This window comes from Centruroides vittatus, unplaced genomic scaffold (assembly GCF_030686945.1).
Source record: "Centruroides vittatus isolate TY-2023 unplaced genomic scaffold, ASM3068694v2 contig_958, whole genome shotgun sequence".
In the NCBI taxonomy this organism is placed as follows: domain Eukaryota; kingdom Metazoa; phylum Arthropoda; class Arachnida; order Scorpiones; family Buthidae; genus Centruroides; species Centruroides vittatus.
In genome coordinates, this window is record NW_027122637.1 from 636,782 (window position 1) to 659,207 (window position 22,426).

Sequence of the window (22,426 nt, forward strand, 5' to 3'; positions counted from 1 at the left end):
CCTTTATTGCTAATTGCTGGAATGAGAATACATTTTCAAAAATTGTCTATAAGCAAAACCTCATCAATGCTTAATTATTTTCATACCTGATTATTATTCTGACTTATTTAACACCGACTTTTTTTTATTAATTTAAAATAATAGTCTACGAACTATTTCGCATTGAAATATATAGGCCTACTAGCTGACCCGGCCACGCGTTGTTGTGGCTCAAAATGTATCTATTATAAATGTATAACACTTCCCCCGTGGGGGGAATTTCAAAAAATCCCTTCTTAGTGTACATTCTCTTGACGTACCCTATTAAAACGCCAATTAAAAACGCATCTAAAATAGTATAATAGAAGCCGAGTTCTTCACGGTAAGCCTTAATCCCGTCCATCTCCCCCCACTGGGGGAATTTCGACATGTATATTATATAAAAACACGTGCGTATTCGAATGCAACGTTGTGTCAAAATTTCAAAGGAATCAGTAGGAACAAACGAACGTTATATTTTATTTATATAGATAGATAGAAAATGATCTGCTTCAGTCCATTCTCACAGAAAAGCATAATGCCTGACAGAAAAGCAAACTTAGGTCGTCGGAAGGTAGCGCCATCTGTTGGACATAAAAGCCTTAATCCATATATAAATATATTTTTGAAAGGGGGAAATGGTGTAGGGGTATGAAAAATAGATAGTAGCCGATTCTCAGACCTACTGAATATGCATATGAAATTTTGTAGAAATCGGTAAAGCCGTTTCGGAGGAGTACGGTAACAAAAATTGTGACACGACAATTTTATATATAAGATTACTATTTTTTTTAATCTAATGATTGCTTAGTTATGAAACGAAACAGTACCTTTTCATATAGTTATGAAATGAAACAGTATTTTTCCATATATTTGTATTTTCAGTTATTTGAGTTAAATGACCCTAACTATCGTTTCTAAAAGTTTTTTCTGTAGAAAGCGATTTTACGTGATTTTACTACAAGTTTGTCTTTTTTGTGGTCAGAAAAATTGAATTTTTTTAAATCCATGAATTCTGTTGGAGTTTTTATAATTTCGAGCTGTGTAATTGAGAAGGCAACGAAGAAGAAACGTCTGAACTTAGTAAAAATCACTTTTTTATGATTTCACATAACTCCAGGTAAAAAAAAACTTTTATAAATACAAGTATACAAGTTATACATATAAAATATGACTTGTGGCGTTAGGGCTATATATTACAAAAGCTTACGTAAAATGCAAAATGAGTGAAAGTTAGATACTGAAAATTGCTCAAAACATGGGAATATTTCATGGTTTATTAGACAAATTAGGACACTGAGGCTCGGTGGTTTCGCCTTATCAATAATGACTAAAATGATATATTTCAGAAAATAAAAAACTGACAGTACCTTTCCATATATTTGTATATATAATAAATGTTTGGTTTGTTAAAAAAAACAAAGTATTTTTTCATAATGCGGACCTCAGAGGGTAAAGACATTAACTGCTGTCCATAACTAGCAGAGAGCAACTTGATTACAACTCCAGTAAATCACACACCCGTCTCTGTCTTTATTGTTAAATATTAGTGAAAATATGTTGCTTTGAAAAAAATTATTAAAACTTTGAATGTAATAACTATCCAATAGATATCTGAGAGTATTTATATCTGAAGATACTGTGTTTAGTTTATACAAGCCTATATAGGCTTATCTATAGAACAAATAAAATAATCAGCAAGATTACAAAACATTTCAAAATCCAAACCAATAATTTTCGGTATTTTCTTACATGAAACTATTAATATTGAACTGAAATACTTATGCGTAAAGCTAGCTATAAAAATAAATGATAATAACTACATCAAAATAAATAGAACTACTAATATTTTATTATAGTTTGTTGAATGTTTCCAACTTATTAAATTTTTATTTATATAATAATTATATTCCCTATCCATATTTTAATATAAAAGTACGGTTCTTGAAACCGTTTGAATAAATAAAGTCTAATGCCTGCTCTCTCTAATAAGACGCTGTTGACTGCGGTATAATTTATTTATTTTTACGGTTTCGAAGTTTCGCAAATGCTCTGTGTGCAAACTGTCAGGTTATTAAAGATCCGTCAAGAAATAAAAAATAATTAGTCTGAAATTCTTAGAATTTCTAAGAAAAATTTATTAATAAACGAGCAAGTATTTATTGTGACATCGTCACAATACCGAGCTGTAATTTTTATCATATTTTTAATTAATTTAATTTAAAATATGTGCTCTCCAATTCAAATTAGTAGCGGCTTGCCAACTATATCATTTAGATCATTATTATCCTATTCGCATTTATTTTCATGTTCTATTAGAACGTTTATTTCTTATCGGCCTATATTTATTAACGTTATTTATATTTTTACAGATGCCTTTTGTCAAAAAAATATAAAATACTAAATTACTTAACTCAAATTATACTGATATAAAATTAAACTGTAGGACTACTTAAATTTCTTTTAAAAAAATAATTAATTTAATTTTTCATTTCTATTCGCTTTTAATTAAATTTTGTAAATATAACTTTTATTTAATAAACGTAACAATTATTATTTATGTAACATAAATATAAAGGTTTATTTGCACAGAATTGTTATAAATAACATTGTTTATGTAACAATAATTTGTCTTGTGGCATCAATTTGTCAAGGAGATAAGGCAATGGGAGACAGTTCAAAATACGATTCTCGGTTTTCTAGCAGTCTCTCATTCTCTAATGTAGACTCCAGTCCAAGATTAAAAAGAAACGAGAAATACACCGTAAGTATTCAAATTAATAACATTAAATTATTATTTATTTTAATTTAAATTTAAAATGTTATATTTTAGATCAGATGATGTATTTTTGATAGTGGTCCGGCAGAAGTTAAGTTGTCATATGTATGCCGTATGTTATCGACAATGATTCCAACTGAAGATCATTATAGATTTTTGCACATGGGATCAGACTCCTCACGTATCACAGATATTACAGATATTATCCAGATCAATACGAGAGAATAATCTTGGATTTTAATGCCAGAAATATGGAATGATATTCAATTTATCATCAGATATAAATTAATGCTTTATAATCACGATAAACGATGGAAAGCAAAATTATAGTTGAACTTCAAATCTTATTATTACTTACTAGAGACGAAGATTATATAAAATTTTATTTGAACTCTCTTATATTTCTATATTTTCATATTAATATGAAACACAATTATATTTTTTATCATTATTTCATCTTATGAATATATTGTTAATGTATATGAGAAAAGTATAAAGTTACTCTTAAACAAAATATTTAATAAACAATAATAAACGAAATATATACTGTGTTTACTAAGTCATTATTTCTGTTATTTGCGTATTAATTATACATCAATGTTTTAATAAATTAAAATACACATAACATTATTTGTTCAGGTATCAGAGCATTAATATTCGTATAACCATAAATTTATTTTAGTGTAACACATAAAAAGTTCTACTAGTCTACAGAATACGGTTTGAGTTTTCTAATTCCTATACAATTCTCCAGATAAAACTGCATAATGTTTTCCAAAAATGTTACTAAAACTTAGTAAAACGTTTACTACATATAAGAAGAAGTTATGTAATAAATATGAATAATATGTTTAAGTAATTTTAAAACGTAAAATATTTAAGGTATCAATTTCTAATTATCAAATAATTAATATGGTTGTTAACAAAAAGATGTATTGTATGCAGTAACGTGTATGGTTTGCGTGCAGTACCATAATATTTCTTTTATGGTAAACATAACAAATTGCAATAAAGAATTTATTTAGAAAAATAACAGACAAAAACATACAATAAACAAGAAGACAATTTCTTTTAATGAGCTATTACTATGTGAGGTGGAGACTTGAAACATAAAGGTAATTAACGAAGAGTGTTTTTCAAAACGTCTATACATGATTATGACCTGATAATTGTATTTGGAATGTAACTAAAGATTTTCATGGTACATCGATTGGCTAAAATGTATTGAGTTTAAGACGTAAATATAAATTTTTACTACTGTATATAAACATCGGTCGAAAAATATGTTATATTGTAATTCAAATATCCTAGTATATGGTACTGTAAATTATTTAATAATGTTTAATTATTATCTGTATATTTAATAATATGAATTTGTACATAAATTTTACATTAGACATTTAACCAGTGATGAAGAACAGGATCAAATTTCCATTCATCGGGATGACCAGCGTGAGGGACGTTTGAATATATACTGGTGCTCCACTTGAAAACCGGTTGTTGATCGTACGTTGGCCCAGAATAGGCGATAAATTGATAATTCTTTTGCATCGAATAGTTCGTCAACTGAAAATAATTAAATATAGTATTTAATTAACGATATTTATAATATAAAAAAAGACAAATATATATATATATATATATATGTTACCGGCAAAACCCGATTTTACGCCAAACCAGTTTAGAATTATTATTATTCAAGTATATTAATGGTGGATTTTTTCTCGCATTTTTTTCAAAAAATTTAAGTTCTCCAATTTCTTTGAGCTTTGAAAAATGCAATAAATAACGTTTTTATTGCGCGCCGAGTTTACTCGGAAAAAAAAGTCAAAAAGTGCCGGCATCTCACAGAATCCAACGCGACCTTTCGAGTAGGAAAAATTCGGTTAATAATTTGGTTGGTAATAATTATGGTAATTTATTAGAGTAGGTTAAGTTAGGTTAGAACGCGCGTCCTCACTGTTCCCTGTCTTCTGATTGCTGGAATCGGAGACGAGCCGCCACCTTCGATATCTAGGGTAACATTAACCCCGTTTTTTTATAATTAAGTAGACTATGTTTGAATAAATATTGTTAATCTAATTGATTGACTTTTAATTTTATTTTAACCATTAATATACTTGAATAATAATTCTAAACTAGTTTGGCCTGACACGCTTACGCCAAACTAGGTTGGCCTAGGCAAAACTAGTCTGGCGTAAAATCGGGTTTTGCCGGTAACATATACATTAAACAACGTGTTAATTTATGGATAACAAATGGCTAACAATTTTATCCGGTTACTTATTTTGAGTATTTGTACTTGATTCGAAATACTGAAATCACGACAGTCTGGATTGCAGTGGCATAACTAGAAATTTTAGTCTCTTAAGCAAAATATGGTAAAGGATCCTCCGTGGTACAGGAATTTAAATTAAATTTTTAAACTGCAAATTTTAAAATTTCAAATTGTAGGAAATATTAAAGATACGTATTGTACGTTCAAAATTTATTTTATTGTATGCAAATTTAACATCGGAAAAAAGGAAAAAAATGTCAAAAAGTAATCTAGAAAACGATTTCTAAACAAAATAAAAGTATTCTAGAAAAATATTTTTTGTTAAAGTGTAAGCAGAGTATAAAGTATATTTGTACAAGAGTAAGCAAAAGTTTATTATTAAAAATTTTTCATATTTATACTGTTTCGTAGAAACAGTGCCCAAGACATGGTCTGAGCTCCCTTATATCATGGGCCTTAAGCGTCGCTTAACTGCACTTAATAGTATTTAAGCCACTGCTAAATCGAATCTTAACACGAATTTTTCATGGCGGCAGGAAAACACTATCTAGTTTATTGCGTTTACTGGAAATTTTAGTAAATTATATCATATTATTGTTATGATATGAGGCAGTTGGTTTATCGTTAAAAACACACACCTACACACTTACATACACGAACACATACAAAATAAAATGTTATAAATATCTATCTGGAGGAATTTTGTTAATCAGAAATAAAGTTATTTCAAATTATATAAATTAAAATTTGTTTCATTGATTGTAATAATTTTTAAAATCATTATGTTTACATATCTTTATTAAGTAATATAAATTATTTTATTATAGAAAAATAAACGAATTATATAAAATATATATTCTTAAAGTTTAAACCACTTTCAGCTATTACACGTTTATTTACGTAAGCCTTACCTTCATATCAATTGCTCCGTAAGCTGCATTGCCTAAAGAAGAGAAAGGATATGAGCCATTTATGGGGTTCAAATCTTTACGTGAAGCAATCGCATTGTTTGCACTGTATGGAGGGGTGCAATTACAACGAGAAAGCGGGTCATTTTTGAAATCATTATATCTAAAATAAAATTCATATAAAATTGTTTTATTTAAAACTTAACTAATTTAATATTTTTTAATTTCTTACTACTACAACTGACCTCATCATCTTCATCATACTATTTAAATCAGTAACTTTTCCTTGATCTCTTTTGAAAATTAATGCCCGCGGAGCTTTGTCATATGTGAAATAATCACCATAAACTTTTACTTTTTCTGGGAGCCCGCTCATATTGAAAATATTTGAATAATAGCTGCAAGAAATAAACAATTTAACGTAATGATTAAACAATTTTTATAGATAAAAGATCACTCACGGAATATTATAAGAAGGCCAAAATCCTTGACGAATTAGAGTATTTGTTTGGTCTTTGCTCTCAATATAATTTCTGTAATGGTAAAACAAATAGTTAAAACGTAAAAAAAATAATATTTTAAAATAGATCAATTAAATGAGTTTATCATATAATTTTATTGACGGTATAACGATTTGTAACATTCATTCTCCCTTGACGGTGTATACATATCAATATAAACATCGACAAGGACGGGTATGTTATATACTGTACATAGGTAAGAAAATAATTATTATTGCCTTATTGTCCTTATTTCAATTCTTAATATATTTGTCAACATGGACATTAATTATTAACAGGACTGTTAAACTGGTGTTTAAATGTTTACGCAAAATTCAGCAAAAGTTCTTAAAGAAAACAGACTTTATTGATCCTCCTACAGGAGGCTCAATAATTATCAGTCCTGTTAATAATTAATGTCCAAGTTGATAAATATATTAAGGATAGGTAAGAAAACTTTATTCTTTCTGGATATACTCTACATCGTGAATTCCGCTGCTCTCTGGACTGAGTACAATAGTTCCAGATAATGCTCCAAAAATTTCATAAAAGATAGTTCTATTGCAATGAACCCAATCATTAGTGGTGATGAAAAGTGGATGTATTGTTTTGATACATCAAAACAATACATTAACACAAGCTTGGTTCTTCGATTTACAGCCGCAAGTGTAAAACTATCAATAATACGATTAATAAGAACAAACAAATGATTCGGTTACTATTCGGTATTCGGCCGAATACCGAATACCTAAAAACAGGAGTAAGAAATAACAAAAACGCAGTAAATTAATCATTTTGGTATTTACATTTAATGTTATCGGGTTAGTGTTGTTTGTTTATATTTATTTGTAACTTATAACCTGCACAAAATAAAAAACAAAATAATATTAGTCACATGTATTCACAATTTATAATTACAAAGATCAGCACATGTACACACCTATTCGTTCGAGAATCGTTTTACATCTGAGGGTCTGACCCTGCCTATACTTCTTTTTAAGCGCTCGTCTTTGCTCTTCCCTTCCTCTTTCCTCTATCGCTCTAGTCCACGTATGCCTATGCATACATCATAATGTGCGCGAACAATACTTTCAATTCGACACTTTTCCGTCGTATATTTCCCATTTTACAATTACGTGACTCATAGCCTGGTGATAACGGAGAAAAGAGACAAATAGGACGTCGGTATAAGTCACAGTTATAATTTCACAGATTCGAGACAGCTTGGTAGCCCGAACGGCCTCAGGTTTTCGCCCATGCACTTTCATTACAAGCAATTAGCATTTCGAAGTCTATGAGAACAATTATTTGGCATTGACGGTATTGAATTTCGCGCCAATAACCTGCCTCGACTTGTTCGATTATGTTATCAACTCAATTTCATATTTATTTTCACATTTTCACTTCGTGGTCCTTCTCTGTTCTTTTTCCGTTATTTACACCTGTAGGACATTTCATTGTTATCCACATTTGATATCATCATTTATCACATACTGCCATGACGCTCTTGTCTGTCCGTCACAACTCTCAAGAATTAACGCGATTGGCGAAGCGTAGTGACAGCGGGCCAATAGAGTCAGGGTCCTTGCCATAATTCGGTTTGCGCGCCAATTTTCGTACGTGCGTTAATCAAGCCGAATAGTTTGGCCGAATATTCGGTATTCAGCCTGAGGCCAAATATACTATTCGTTGCAACACTAATTACAACAATTTTATAAATGAGGACTAAAAAAGATTGAATTACAACAGATTACAGAAGATTGAAGAGCAACAGCTTGTTGTTGCCATGTGGTACACTGAACACTGAATTATCCATGTGGTAAAGAAGCTGAAAGAGCTAAGACTCAATTCTTGCATGGTGGCTTCACCAGGATTAAGCTTAAGCTCATTGAATCGTACTCACCTATGAATACACGTGATATTGGTCTAAAGTTTCTTAAACAACCTCGCTAAGTTACAAATATGCATCCTGCGAGTTTCCTTTCTGTTTTCACATAAAGAAGAAACTCAAGAAGTACAGGATTTCCAACAATGGGGAATTTATTGTTGCTTGAGAAGTGCACGAATTGAACTAGAGAAGTGAAGGAAATGTTTGATCAATGATTCCGTAAGATAAAAATCACTATTGAAAGAGTGCATATTTTGAAAAAAAATTTAGATAAGTAAAACATTAATAATTTTCAAAAATTTTATAATTTTTATCAGAGCCGTAACTAGGGTATGGCCAACGTGGCTCCCGCCATAGGCGTCGATTTAATAAAGGCGCCAACGAGAAGGTTTTGGAATAATATGTATTCGAAATTAATAACGCAAAAAAGCTTCTATAATTATATTTATATAGTATTTATTATCTGTAATTTCTACGAACATATATTTCACAAATAAACCACCATTTTTATTTTTATTTAATAACAAAAATTAAAAAGGCGCGCCATTTTTTTTTGGTCATAGGCATCCAAAATCCTAGTTACGGCACTGATTTTTATTAATAAATGATATAAGGGTAAGATTTTTTAAAATTCATATATATTTAATTGTGTTAATTGTGTTCTATATTCTCAAATTGCTTCTTCTCTTTATCTACTTGATTTTAGGAATAAGAAATTATTTGCAAAAAATAAACTAGAAGAAAAATGAGATTGTTTAGTTTTGCAATCGGTGTTCATTTAAAAATAATTTCTAATCATCACCATAAAATGAGGCCATGTATTGTCCTATACATCCGGTGTCCTTCTTTTACGTGAAACTGGAAACTTATTTTTTGAATTATTTTAACCAAATTATCTAAAATTTAAACTTATTTTATCAATTTATAGGCGTTGATACATTTTTATTCAATCTGCATAAAATTAATAATTTTTAAAAATTTTGTCAGTGTACAATACAAAAATATCTATGCAACTAAGCCAACACAAATGATAGGTGAATGAATTTGCATAATGAATATCTGAATTACTGGATTATTGTACATATAAATTTCATATCTGGTTACTGGAAGTAACCAAGAGTGGAACTAAATTATCGAATATTATATATGTCATATTATAATTTTATAATATTATTCATAAAATGTCATAGTCTAAATTTTATAGATTTTTGTACTTACGGCATTTGTTCCAAAATCCATAACAGTTCTTTTTGTGGTTTAGCATTCGGAACAAATTTTTTATAATCCACAATCATCCATTGATTATTATATCTAAATAATTAGATAATATTAGAATTTATATTCCAAAAATAAATAAATAAATAAAATCTATTCTTACGTTCCACTGTTAAATAAACTGAAAATGGCAGCCCAGTTTTTTCCTCCGGTAGCCAGTCTGTTAGCTACAAGGTTACGAATCCATTCCAACACCACGTGATCTGGTTTTATATATTGAAATGAACTGGTGTTTGTATTTGTGATTGACGTTTCCAATGCTACCTAAAATATGAAAAATACGGGTTACTATGCAAACTATAATTTTAAAAATTATATTAGAAAACGTACCAATCCAGAGGATATAATGTAAAAGTCATCTCCAGAAAATATACATCCTGGATACGAAGAGAAAGTCGTCGTGTGCCCAGGTATTATTTTATTACCTGTAAATTATTTTACTTTGAATAAATGAACGCAATAAGTTTTTTTTTTCCGTAAAGTAACAAACCTTTGGTCAAGTAATGTCCGAGAGGCATCACATATTTTTTAAGAATACGCAACATTGATGAATAATTATCCCAGGTATCTTGAGCAACATACAGATCTTTATATCCAGACATGAATTTAATTAAAGCGGAACAATGGCTATTTTCAAAAATATCCCGTGTAGTTCTATTAAATACAACTTCCAAATCTAGTAGATCGCCAAAAAGATTAAAGAACCTAAAAAAGTAATTTATCTTTAAATCATGAAATTTGAAAAATGATAATAGATTACAACATTACAACATTTTTATTTCATTATAACATTGCAACATCTATTATATTGTAATAGATGTTGATGTAAGAATACAGAAGAGAGTCGTTTATGCGAATCAATTGGAGACTGGGGTTGTTCGGATAACTGATTTTTCGAATAACAGATTATGTACGAAAAAATATACCGTATTAGCCCGAATATAACGCGATATTTTTCGACCATTTATTTTCCGTTAAAAAATCGACTCGCGCTAAATTCGGGGTTTAAGTAATGGAATGTAATATAAACAAGGGCATTTTCCTACAGAGATTGAAACGCTACTGAACGTCAGACCTAGCTCGACCGACCACTTCAAAACAACCATGTGATCTAGTTAGTAGGCCTGCGCTTTTGTTTGCATAGCGCTACTATAGTAAGGCTATGTCTCCGCTTGTTCGAAGTTCATTAGTCACGTGATTTTTCGACCGCCTTTTAGTCACGTGGGCTCTCACAGACTCCATTCTTTATCTTAAAATTGTGAAATTTTTGGCTTCGCTCGAAAAATTATTATTACATCTTTCTTTTCTTTATTTTCTCTACTTTTAAACAATGTGAAATATTTCTATATTGACGAAAATGCTTTATTTGTGTCGAATTTAATGTAATTTAATACGTAAAACGCAAAAATAAACATATCAAATTTCAACTTGCTGTAATTTATCTCATGTTTCACCGATTGCCATCAAGTTTGTTTGTAAATGAGGAAGAAATATGACTCATTCAAGTTAAGTCAGTAGAAATTTCGTACTACTGCGAGAAAATTTGTCAATAGACCCGCTTTACTTCCTAACGCGAAAGTCAATAAACGCTAATTGTTTTATAACGCTATTTTCAAATGCTTTTTTCTGAGTTGTAAATCAACAAATTGACTAAGTTTTTATTTTGTTTTACTCAGAAAAATGTTGTGTTTAAGATTAAACAGATATTTTCTTTACATTTTTACACATGAATTTTATTTTTAATTTTTTATGTGATATAGTCGTGTGTTAGGCTTAACTCGATCATTGACATGAATGTAACCTGTGTTATTAGCTATAAATACCTAAATAAATGCTTATCTAATTGAATTTTACTTTCTTTGAATTCTTTTATGAGTATTATTTTTTTTAAAAATATCTTTATGAAAATTTTGGAGTCGCGTTGAATTCGGGGTCGCGTTATATTCGGGCTAATACGGTATTAACCTGTCCGATGTTCAAATTTTTCTCCGTTGCGTGTCGCTTCGTGTTGAATTTTCGTCGATTTTAAGCCTAACGAAAATTTTTATAATAATAATCGAGGCTATTGTATCGTTAAAAATTATTTCTTTATTTTGTACAAACAAAATAAATATATTGAAAAATATAAAAACATAAAAATTATACATTAGAAGTAAATCTAGTATCAAAAAAGTTCGATTCAGCACGACACAGTCCGACTGGAAAGTGTTCGGATAGCCGACGTTTCGGATAACTGGTGTTCGGATAAACGACTCTCTACTGTACTGTACATACATGAGAATATAAGAGTCCTTTCTAAAAAAATAGTTGTTTAAGAACATTGAATACACAATAAGACGATGACGTATCCTAGAAACGGCTATAATATTAATAATAATTTGGTACTAGAGTTTGGCGTTAGGCGCCATCTCATGTTCAAGTTAATAATTATAATTTTTGTCCGAACGAAGTGATTGTCGGAACGAAGTGACGACTAATACTTGACTTCATGCATTTCTTGTCAACATTATAACTCTAGAATGAGTTGTCCGATCTTGATGACATTTTCTAGAACGACTCATCATCACTCAATGATGAACTGATTAAAATTTCAACTCTCAAAAATGATTCATTTTTGTAGAACTAGAGATAGGGGTCAAAACGAAGATCGCGTTTTTCTTCAGTATGGATCATTTTTGAGAGTTGAAATTTTAATCAGTTCATTCTTGAGTGATGATGAGTCGTGCTAGAAAATTTCATCAAGATCGGACAACTCATTCTAGAGTTATAATGTTGACAAGGAATGCATGAAGTCAAGTGTTAGTCGCTTCCTGCACGAACGTATAGAAGTGTTATCTAGTGGTCGGAAAATATGACAAGCATTAAAACGGTAATTTTGAAAGGTACAGTAGAGCATCGCCTATCCGACTCAATTGGGAACTGGGGTTGGTCGGATTACTGAAAAAAACGGATAACCGAAAAGTATGAAAAAATACATTATTAGTATAGTATATTAGTATATCGCTATTAAACTACTTCGCGTTGAATTTTCATCGATGTTAAGCCTAACAATTTAAAAAAAAATAATAATCGTCGCTATTGTATCCTTAAAAATTATTTGTTTATTTTGCACAAAATAAATACAGTACTGTACTGTATGTTGAAAAATATATTCGGGTTACATATTTAACAAATTAGGCCTATACATTAGAAAAAGAAATCCAAAATTTTTTTTTGCTTCACAGCTGACACTCGTTTTTTGCCGCTAAATCTCGCACACATTTTAAAAACAGCAATTGGATAGCGTCGTTAAATAAAATTAAGCCTCGTTTAAATACTGGCCTCCCTTTCATGGTCGTGCCAGTGTTGCCAGCTAAAACACGCAAAAGTTTAACAAAAATGATATTAAAGTAGCCAATACATAGCCAAATATTGTAGCGCCACATCACTAGCGGGTCGGATAATCGATGCTCTACTGTAAATATTATCGCTAACTAGATACACAACAAATATAAAGAATCTTTATAGAATAATAAGTTTAAAAAAGTTTCCTTTTTAAAACATGGAGCAGCAGCGATCAATATTGATGGCTTTACGATCCATTCTCTCCTTCGATTTCCTATCGTCAGTACGAAATTTCGATCTCTAAATGGAGAAGCTTCACAGAGATTCCAGATTGAGACTAAGTCGCTCAAATTCATCATCATCGATGAAATGTCACTGATTGGTGCAAGAATGCTTTACATGATCGAGAGAAGATTGAATGAGATAAACCCCGAGAAAGATGAGCCGTTTGGTTGGGACATTACATTACATTCCCATTTGATTCTTTTCTTAAGAGAACTTAGTAATTCTCATAGAGAAAATAGCGCAGATAGTTCCTTCACAGTTGTCTTACATCTAGCTTCGGGTGATTTCTCTGATACAGATCTGAACATTCTTACGACAAGAAATCGAGCCTATTTATCCAGGGATGAACTTGATCTGGAATTCGATAGCTATCAGGGAACCTTTCATCTATGGTAATCTGTTTCCAATAATCCCCATAACACGCTCTTCGAACGATGGCAGTATATTGAGATCTCGTAGACAGTTTCTCCTTACCTTAGCATACTCGATGACTATACATAAATCACAGGGATTAACTCTTCCAAAAAATCGATGTAAGGAAAAAAGAGACAGCTATCGGTCTTAACTATGTTACATTGAGTCGAGTGAAAGAAATAACTGACTCAGTATTTTTAAAGAGTTGCAATAAAGATCGCTACGAGTCAATCTGTAAGTCCAAGGCCCGTAGTGAAAGCCAGAATTTCGTGAGACGTTGGCATAGCAATTAATTAATGGCTTATTCTGACCTTATATTTGTACCTTTAAATGATCAAATATATTGTTGAGAACGAATGATTCTTTGTTCCCTCATAATCTAGAAAATAAAGGTGCGAGCAGCTTCGTTCCGACTACACGCTGATACAGCGTTACTTAACTAGTACTTAAATAATTTAGAACGAACTAGAAGAAAACAATCGACCCGGAGCGCGACTCGAACCCGCAACTCCTGCTTATGTGCAGATAAATGTTAATGACTTCTTATGCGGAATCGAGTATTGTTATGTAAAAATGAATACTAAATGTTACTTTACTGGTGTGTAATTATTATTAATTGTGATGACATGTAAATGACATTAGTTGTTATATGCCATAACTGTATAGATTATACTTGTGTTCTTTACTGTTATGTCGGGAATCAATGTTAAAATCCAATATTTCAATTGTACTGTACATATACTCATTCTGTAATTCTAATTATAAACTTTGAGAGACTTATCCCTGGTAATGCTATAAAGCGGGGCCAGGGTATGTGCTTTTGCACCTTAAAATAAATAATTGAATTGAATTGAATTACTGTGCAGATGCGTTGCCAATTACGCTACACGGACCTCCGGTCCGATCTCCTCTTTCAGTATATATAAGCTTACGTTACGACCATCAACGGCCATCAAGTGCCTTGGGAGATGTTTACAGGACGTGGGTGCTTGAAGTGTTTCCAGCAGGCATTGTAATGGCCGTTGATGGTCGTAACGTAAGCTTATATATACTGGGAGAGGAGATCGAACCGGAGGACCAGGTAGCGTAATTGGCAACATATCTGCACGGTAAGCAGGAGTTACGGGTTCGAGTCCCGCTCCGAAGTCGATTATTTTCTTCCAGTTCATTCTAAATTATTTAAGTAAAATTATAATTATTAACTTTAGCATGAGATGGCGCCTAACGCCAAACTCTAGTACCAAATAATTATTATAGCCGTTTCTAGCCCGATAATTCGGCTTTGGTCGGTGTATTGCTTTAATGTATATCGGGTTGGCTGTTGATGTTTGTTTATAGTAATATAATCCAGAAATTCTTAAAAGAATTAAATAAATGCGTGGTTCTTAATTGCTGATTTGTAGAAAACAATAGAAGATTGAATAATATAATATGATACATTTAAAGCATTCCAAAAACTCAGCTAATGATTTTGATATATACAGCTTTTACAGTTCCTCACTAAGAATTCCGCAAATAATTCAGACAGAATTTACTTATAAAATTCTATATATATATATATAACTTATATATTTCTTTTATGACAATTACATTATAAAATCTTTCGTAAAAAGCGAACAAATTGATGGTATACAGTAATATTGAACGCTGCAATATGTCAATTTTCTTAATATATTTTATTTGCATACAGACATGTACTATATCAAACAACAAAGAATGTTATTTTCTGTTTTCTTCAAAAATCAATACAATATTCTTAAATGCAAACATAAAGTTAAAATAATAAAGATCAAAACATTCATAATTTTCTTCTGTAAATTATCTCTCATAAATATACAGTATTTTGAATATGTGCTAAAAATAAAACTTAAATTCATACTTAATTAAAAACTTAAAATTTAGAAATTAAACAAGAAAACAGAAAACATTAAATTCATTAAATTATTATTACCACGTATTTCAATTGACAAGAATTTTTTAATTGCTGAAAAACTTACATAATTCCCATAACATCAGGTCTTGTATCAGGCAAAGATGGAGTTCGTTTATATCCGTCCTGCAAACCTTTCACTTGCTCCAGTATTAATGCAACCTGAAATAAAAACTTTTGATGCTATTACATGGAATATTTTGTAAGATTAAACATAGTAATTCATCCGCTTAGATATAAAATATTTTCCGGAGACTACGCATAAAAGCTCAGACACAAGACAAGTAAAATTAAAACAACAATGAGAGAAAACGATTGCTCAAATCTTTGGTGACGTAGATAACTAATAAAGGTAACTGGTTCGGACCATCTTTAATTCCGATTATTGTCTTAATTTTTTCTAATGTGCATCGGCGTAAGGTGAAGGTTGCGTAGAAACTATAAAAATCCACATTTTGATTACGCTGACAGTTTGTGTTAATACGTGTTATGACGTGTCATCATGTTACATCAAGACACAGAAGATTTAAAAAACATTGCTCACATTGCTGTGTTGCATCAGTATAGTCGTCGTAAAACTCCAAATGCCGGTGTCACTCTTGAGTGTATGGTTAAATGTATTTATATTTCTGTGAAAAACTGTTTGTTTGAGAAAATGGATATTATTCAACTGTTGAATGTACTTGAAGAACATTTTGGTCCCGACGTTTGTAAAATTATAAAAGATGAAATTAGTTGTATCCAATAAATGCTGATGGATCAGTATTTGATGAATTTCATTATCTAATTCCTCAACTTCTGGCCTATAAAGAGCAAGAGTGATGCTTAATTAGAGAGGTTGCGGCCGAAGTTCAAACGTTAAATTTGTACAGCAAACAGAAGTACACGTTTGACGTTTGAATTCTAAGTAAAACACGTTGCTCCACACGTTCACGTCGCGCACTGACTCATGGGATATTGTTGAAAAATGGCGGAACATGTTTAACAACGACGAATGTTACTAGCGAAGATAAATAAACAAATTAAACTATTTTAAAGTATTTATAGGATGTTTAATAACACTAAATAATTCTTTTTAATTAACGTCGTGTCTCCTACCGTACGATAGGACTACCTCATACTTTTGTTGAGGGAAGTAGTGGATTATGTAAATCCAAAAGCAGCTCGGGAAATTATTTTTAGAAAATTTACAAACGTATTACGCTGTTGATGGTAGAAGATGCTGTGAAAGAACAAACCTACTCCTACAGAATTATGATAAGCTATTGTGAGACCGCGGATTTTAGCGGGAAAATCTGTGTAAATGAAAGAAAACTTTCATTTTTTTCTCACAAATTAGTGTAAACAATCCCCGAGAGAAACAATTCCTCGCGGAGAAACGGAGCAGAGGTCTCCAGCAACTATCAACAGTCAGGTGGGAAAGTTGACACTTGGCTGTCAAGAATTCGCAAGTCATCGTCAACAACCGACAGCTTCCCACACTAACTCTATAAAAGCTCGCGCAACCGGAATTTTGCGCGCCCGCATAGGAAGTTATTATTGTACTTGTGTCCGTCTCCATGCCCAGGAACGAAGTCCCGTCGGAGAGGACCTACGAGAAACTCTTCCACATCGTCAGCGACCGCGATACATCGAATTATATCGTCCAATCTCACACCCAGAGGTATTTTGTTAGGACCTATGTAAACTCTCTCTCTCCGCAACGGCAATAGGCTTAACGCATAGCCGTCTTAGTTAGAATCTGTACTCTGCATATACAGTAGAGACTCGTAAATCGGAACCCCGGTAATCGGAATCGCCGGTAATCGGCACGATTTTCAGTCGGACTGTGTCGTGCTGAATCGAACGTTTTTGATACTAAATTTACTTCTAAAGTATAATTTTCATGTTTTTATATTCTTCAATATATTTATTTTGTTTGTACAAAATGCAGAAATAATTTTTAACGATACGATAGCCTCGATTATTATTATAAAAATTTTTGTTAGGCTTAAAATCGACGAAAATTCAATACGAAACGACACGCAACGGAGAAAAATTTGAAAATCGGACAGGTTAATATATTTATTCGTACATAATGGGTAATCGGAACAAATCTCTAATCTGAACAACCCCAGTCCCCAATTGATTCCGATTTTCGGTTCACTACTGTAGTTGCATTCAGGCGTATGTTAACCGCATTTACTCTCATAGTATATAGTAGAATAGCCTTGTAACCAATTTTGTAGTAATCTAGTTAATCAATAAATGTTTTATTTGTTACCCTGTCTCCTGTCAATCCAAGACGCCTGTCGACTTACCGACGCACCTCCCCACTTTTTTTTTCTTGCCCTCCTAGCCATCCGAAACGACAACGAGATCGGGTTTTGCCAACCCGCGCAGTGTAAGTGGTCAGCGAGGATAAACCCCTGACCCTCTGTTTATCTCGCACTATTATGAACAGAAATATATGTGAATTCTATAGGCACTTCACATCACTTGCAAAAAATTTGAATAATTAAATAATTTCTGGATTAAAATCGTCTGTTTCTTTACATTATTATTCATAAATGCTTAAATAAATCATTATTTTAACCCAAAACACAAAAAATGAAGAAGTTTAGGCCGAACTTTTACTCGCCATGCTAGACGTAGCGAACGCCATTATCAACCTTCTAGAATTGCCAGATGGAGGCGCTCGACGTCCGACGTTCACGTTTTGGGCTGAAAATGACGACCACAACTTTTTCTATTAAATGCTTCCGACAACTGACAGAAGACGGCCGGATGGCCGAGCGGTCAAGGTGGCAGCCACCGCTCTGGGGGACCCGGGATCGAATCCGACGGTTGTCAACGGGTCGAATAATCCCCAGGAATTTTTCGGGGGGTGGTCCGTTCGGATATGTCGGGCCCCGTCCCTCACCTCCCGGTCGCCCCATTGTGGGCCTGGCCGAACCCATAATGGGCTTTCTGAAAGAGGCCCTCTTAGTGCCCACAGTGCGAAAAGAGTTAAAAAAAAAAAAAAGACAACTGACAGAAGCATTTAATAGAGAAGGCTGCTTCTAAACGGTTTGACCTCCATGATAAATGTGTGTTACATGTTAAAACATGTAACACGTGGCAGCACGCTGAAGTATATCCACGTATCAGCATACATCAGTAGATACATTAGATTTACATAAATGTTGTGATAAAAATGTAAGAATCGGTTTTTTCTTTAACATGTCATAAAACGTAATAATGCGAGTTAACACAAATGTTAGTGTAATAGAATGTGGCGTAATAAAACATTACGACTACGGTCAAAGAATTTAAAAGCAAAAAAACTAAATTGTCATTTTGCTTTCTAAATTCTCACATTTAATCAAATATTTTCCTCGGTGTTCAATTTCAAAATTATTTTACAATTATTTACATTAAATACATTTTGATATATGAACAAGTAGGAAGAACCATGAACGTAAATATAATTAATGTATAGTATTTTAATATTGAAATTTACTCACATGATTCCAATAGAAATCTGTTCTGTTTCTTTGAATATTTTTATTCATGAAATCCATGTTTATTTGTAAGAAAGTCTTAAGCTTATCGCAGTATTCTTTTTCGTTTTTGCAATAGTTTAAATACAAATTGTTCCAGTGTTTAGAAATGAGATCAGTTGTTAAATATCCTTCGACCAAACCTGCGGCATAAGCTTGGAAAGAATCCGAATACGATGGATTGGTGTGAACTTCCAAATACGACCATCTGCAAAAGTTATAAACGTTATTGTTTATTCCGTGAACTCTAATCTAATAATTAATTAAAAATTTAATTTTATAGACAAATTACTTATAATTTTCACTGTATTGTATACAAACATGTTGGATAGCTTTTATGTAAATATTCGATTTGAATCTGTAATGAAAATCTATACTAATATATTGAATTTTAATATAATTATAATTTTCGATAAACCATTACCAAAACTGAAAATACTAAAATATAGTATATAAAAATATTAATTATAAAATTTAAGACCTAGGCCTATTTTTTCAATAAATAATTTAAAAATAACAATTCATTTAAATCTTTATATTGAAGCTATCTGCAACAACAGTCCGCAGGAACAACCAACTACAGAAAATATTTTTATTTACGACTAGTCAAAATTTATTGAATGAATTGTAGAAGTTAGACATTAAAAAATTAAAGAATTAAAACCATGTCATCATTTTATTTAATTATATTCATTAATTAGATAAAAATTATTAAGTCATAAACTAGAAACTATATAAGGCAATCAATTTCCTGACTGTGCGCATATAGAAAGAAAAAATTTACTTAAATAATGAAACAAGGCTATAATAATTGTAGTATGCATACGAGAGAAAAAGTAAGAATTTAATAATTATTGATAATGTAAATACAGGTTTCTATATTGAAATTTAAAAGCATTATTTTTGTTACTTTTATCATATTTTACGGCCACGTCTTTCAGTAATAATTTGGCTTTGCTTTGAAATATACATTCTCATAGAACCGACTATCGGTTCTATGAGAATGTATGTTATATCCAATTACCATCGACTACATCTTCTTCAACAAACGCCTGTACTTGCGAAATTCAATTGTAATCTTTCCCAGAAGGAAGTACTATGCATTTTACTCGACAGTTGAATATCGAGAATCAATTTACCAAATTATTATAATTGAATGCACGCGCCTACTATAGTGTTTATGTGAGTCATCTATAATGAAATGTGTTGAAATTTCACTTACCCTGTTGTAAATATTCCATTCTTAAAATTTGCCCAAGCTACTGAATTATTGGTGATAAAATCTTTAATAAAAAATTTTCTTGCTCCTTCATCCCAAATAACTGATGCGTTTTTCTCATGTAAGCATGATACATATACACGTAGAAACACAGCGAATATTATTACTTTCATCTTATCCTTTAAAAATGTTTCCAAGCTCAGTATAATTATGTTATTTCAAAAATAATTATTAGGTCTATCAGAAATTATCGAAGTAATCTGCGATCTATTTAGATAATTTTTGATAATTGAGACATAGTTCAGACATACATTTGATGGAATGGACTATGAATTCAAATTATCAATTTTCTTCACGTGACATGATACTTTCAAAATTAAACTTTATAATTTACTATGTTAGAAATGATTTTAAATCCTAATTGAGAGTTTATCAATGCTTTGTAATTCGTATATTAAAGAAGAATGATCTTATTTTGAATAAATTTTGAAAAGTTTGTAAATAGTCAAGTACTGTGTTTAATTAAAACAATAGTTATTGCAATTGTTAACAGACTTTTGGGTCTTTGCTGTATAGTTTCAGAATATACTTGATATTCAAGCAAACCAAATTCATTGAGTTTTTAAATAGTTATAAAGTTAATATAAAATGAAGAAATAAGTTTTTCTGGAAATAAATTACTCTGATTAGAGAATGTGCATCTTGTCATTTTATGCTAATGAGTTCATTATTACGTTATTTAAGGCAGCGGTTCCCAACCTTTTTTGACCAGGGACCACTTTGATTTCATTGTTGCTAACAGGGACCACAAGGTTTAAGAAAAATAAACTGTGTCAATCTAAAAATAAAATTTAATCAAAACTTTTAACATAAGTAATCGTTAAACTCAAAGTAACATGCTTTAACAGTACTATTATAATAGAAAACATAACATTTTTAGTAAAAATTAAATTCACTTTGTATCAATGTGGGAATAATTTAAAATGAATAAAAGTTTTTTAAATCTTTCGCAGACCATATTTTAGCCATGCGGGCTGACCACGAGGAGTTTTCCGGATTTTCTCCACGTCTGTAACGCCTGAATAGGGGCCAGTTTCCCCTTAAGGACCTCCCGGAAGGCATTCTTTCCCCGCGTACGTAACCATTCCATCTATAAGGCCGGCTCTTCGGATGCCTAGCGTTCATAATCTCGCTCTCTCGGAGTATAGAGGCTATATATGCTGAACACTCCATATCAACCAATCAACGAATGAAAGAAGAAACTTATAATAGCTCGACTTAAATCTTCAATGGGCTTTGTTGTTTATAGCTGCTCAGAGATTAGTGGTCTGTTGACGTTTAATAGCTTTTATTTATTTAAAAAAGTAGTAAAGTAATAGGTATACTATAGATTACCACCTATGGAATTTTAGGATTTTGATTATATATTTGAACTCAGGGGACCGAAACGAGTTCAACGGTACCCTATTTCTTGGACCGGAGACGAAAAATAAAAAAGTTATCATACTTTTTTAATGCTCTCATGAAGACGGCACCGTAATTGCTAGTACTGCCATCTTGCGGTAAAGTCTGCAAACCATGTCGTCGGACTACGGTCATCTCCAGTAGAGTTAAACACGCGATACGAGAGCGGAGAGAGCGACGCGACTTTCGATCATCGCGCGATCGCCATTTCGGTTAATGTTACTTATGGCAGCAAACATGGCTGCCGTTCCCACTGTTCGTGGTCCCGACTCACCTCCCGGAGGGGAGCCGCCGGCAGGCCGCCATGTGCTAAACGTCACTAGTTATTGATTCACGGTAGTTCTTGAACAAAGTAAAAAAAAGGGGGAAACGTCTACTAAAGGCAATTTTAACGGCAAGCGACGCGACTCCCGATCGCGATAGCGAGGCCGACTTAGAGGAGAGAGCGATGCGACTCCCTGTCATCGCGCGATCGCTGGAAAAACGTATGATAATTTTATTATTTTTCGTCTCCGGTCCAAAAGTAGGGTATCGTTGAACTCGTCTCGGTCTCCTGAGTTCAGTTATATACTCAAAGACCTGAAATTCCATAGGTTGTGATCTATAGTATCCCCAAAGTAATT

General features: G+C 31.8%; 1 protein-coding gene across 1 annotated transcript; it reads right to left on the reverse strand.

Moving 5' to 3' along the window:
• Window positions 1–4,101: 4,101 nt before the first annotated feature.
• LOC136985298 (putative phospholipase B-like 2) lies at window positions 4,102–20,539 on the reverse strand. The gene is made up of 11 exons (XM_067282548.1): window positions 20,343–20,539; window positions 19,085–19,328; window positions 15,667–15,761; window positions 10,137–10,351; window positions 9,977–10,071; window positions 9,750–9,910; window positions 9,590–9,682; window positions 6,445–6,516; window positions 6,229–6,381; window positions 5,987–6,146; window positions 4,102–4,363 (listed from the first exon to the last, which is right to left on the reverse strand). Exons 1-11 carry the CDS (start codon window positions 20,510–20,512, stop codon window positions 4,190–4,192), a joined length of 1,632 nt encoding a protein of 543 aa, XP_067138649.1. The 5' UTR covers window positions 20,513–20,539; the 3' UTR covers window positions 4,102–4,189.
• Between the last annotated feature and the right edge of the window lie 1,887 nt (window positions 20,540–22,426).

Coding starts and splice junctions, on each gene's coding strand:
- LOC136985298 (XM_067282548.1), bottom strand. CDS start 20,512: ATGAAAGTAATAATATTCGCTGTGTTTCTACGTGTATATGTATCATGC. Junction 9,911..9,976: donor ACATTATATCCTCTGGATTG/GTACGTTTTCTA, acceptor TTCATATTTTAG/GTAGCATTGGAAACGTCAAT. Junction 6,517..9,589: donor TGGATTTTGGAACAAATGCC/GTAAGTACAAAA, acceptor TTACCATTACAG/AAATTATATTGAGAGCAAAG.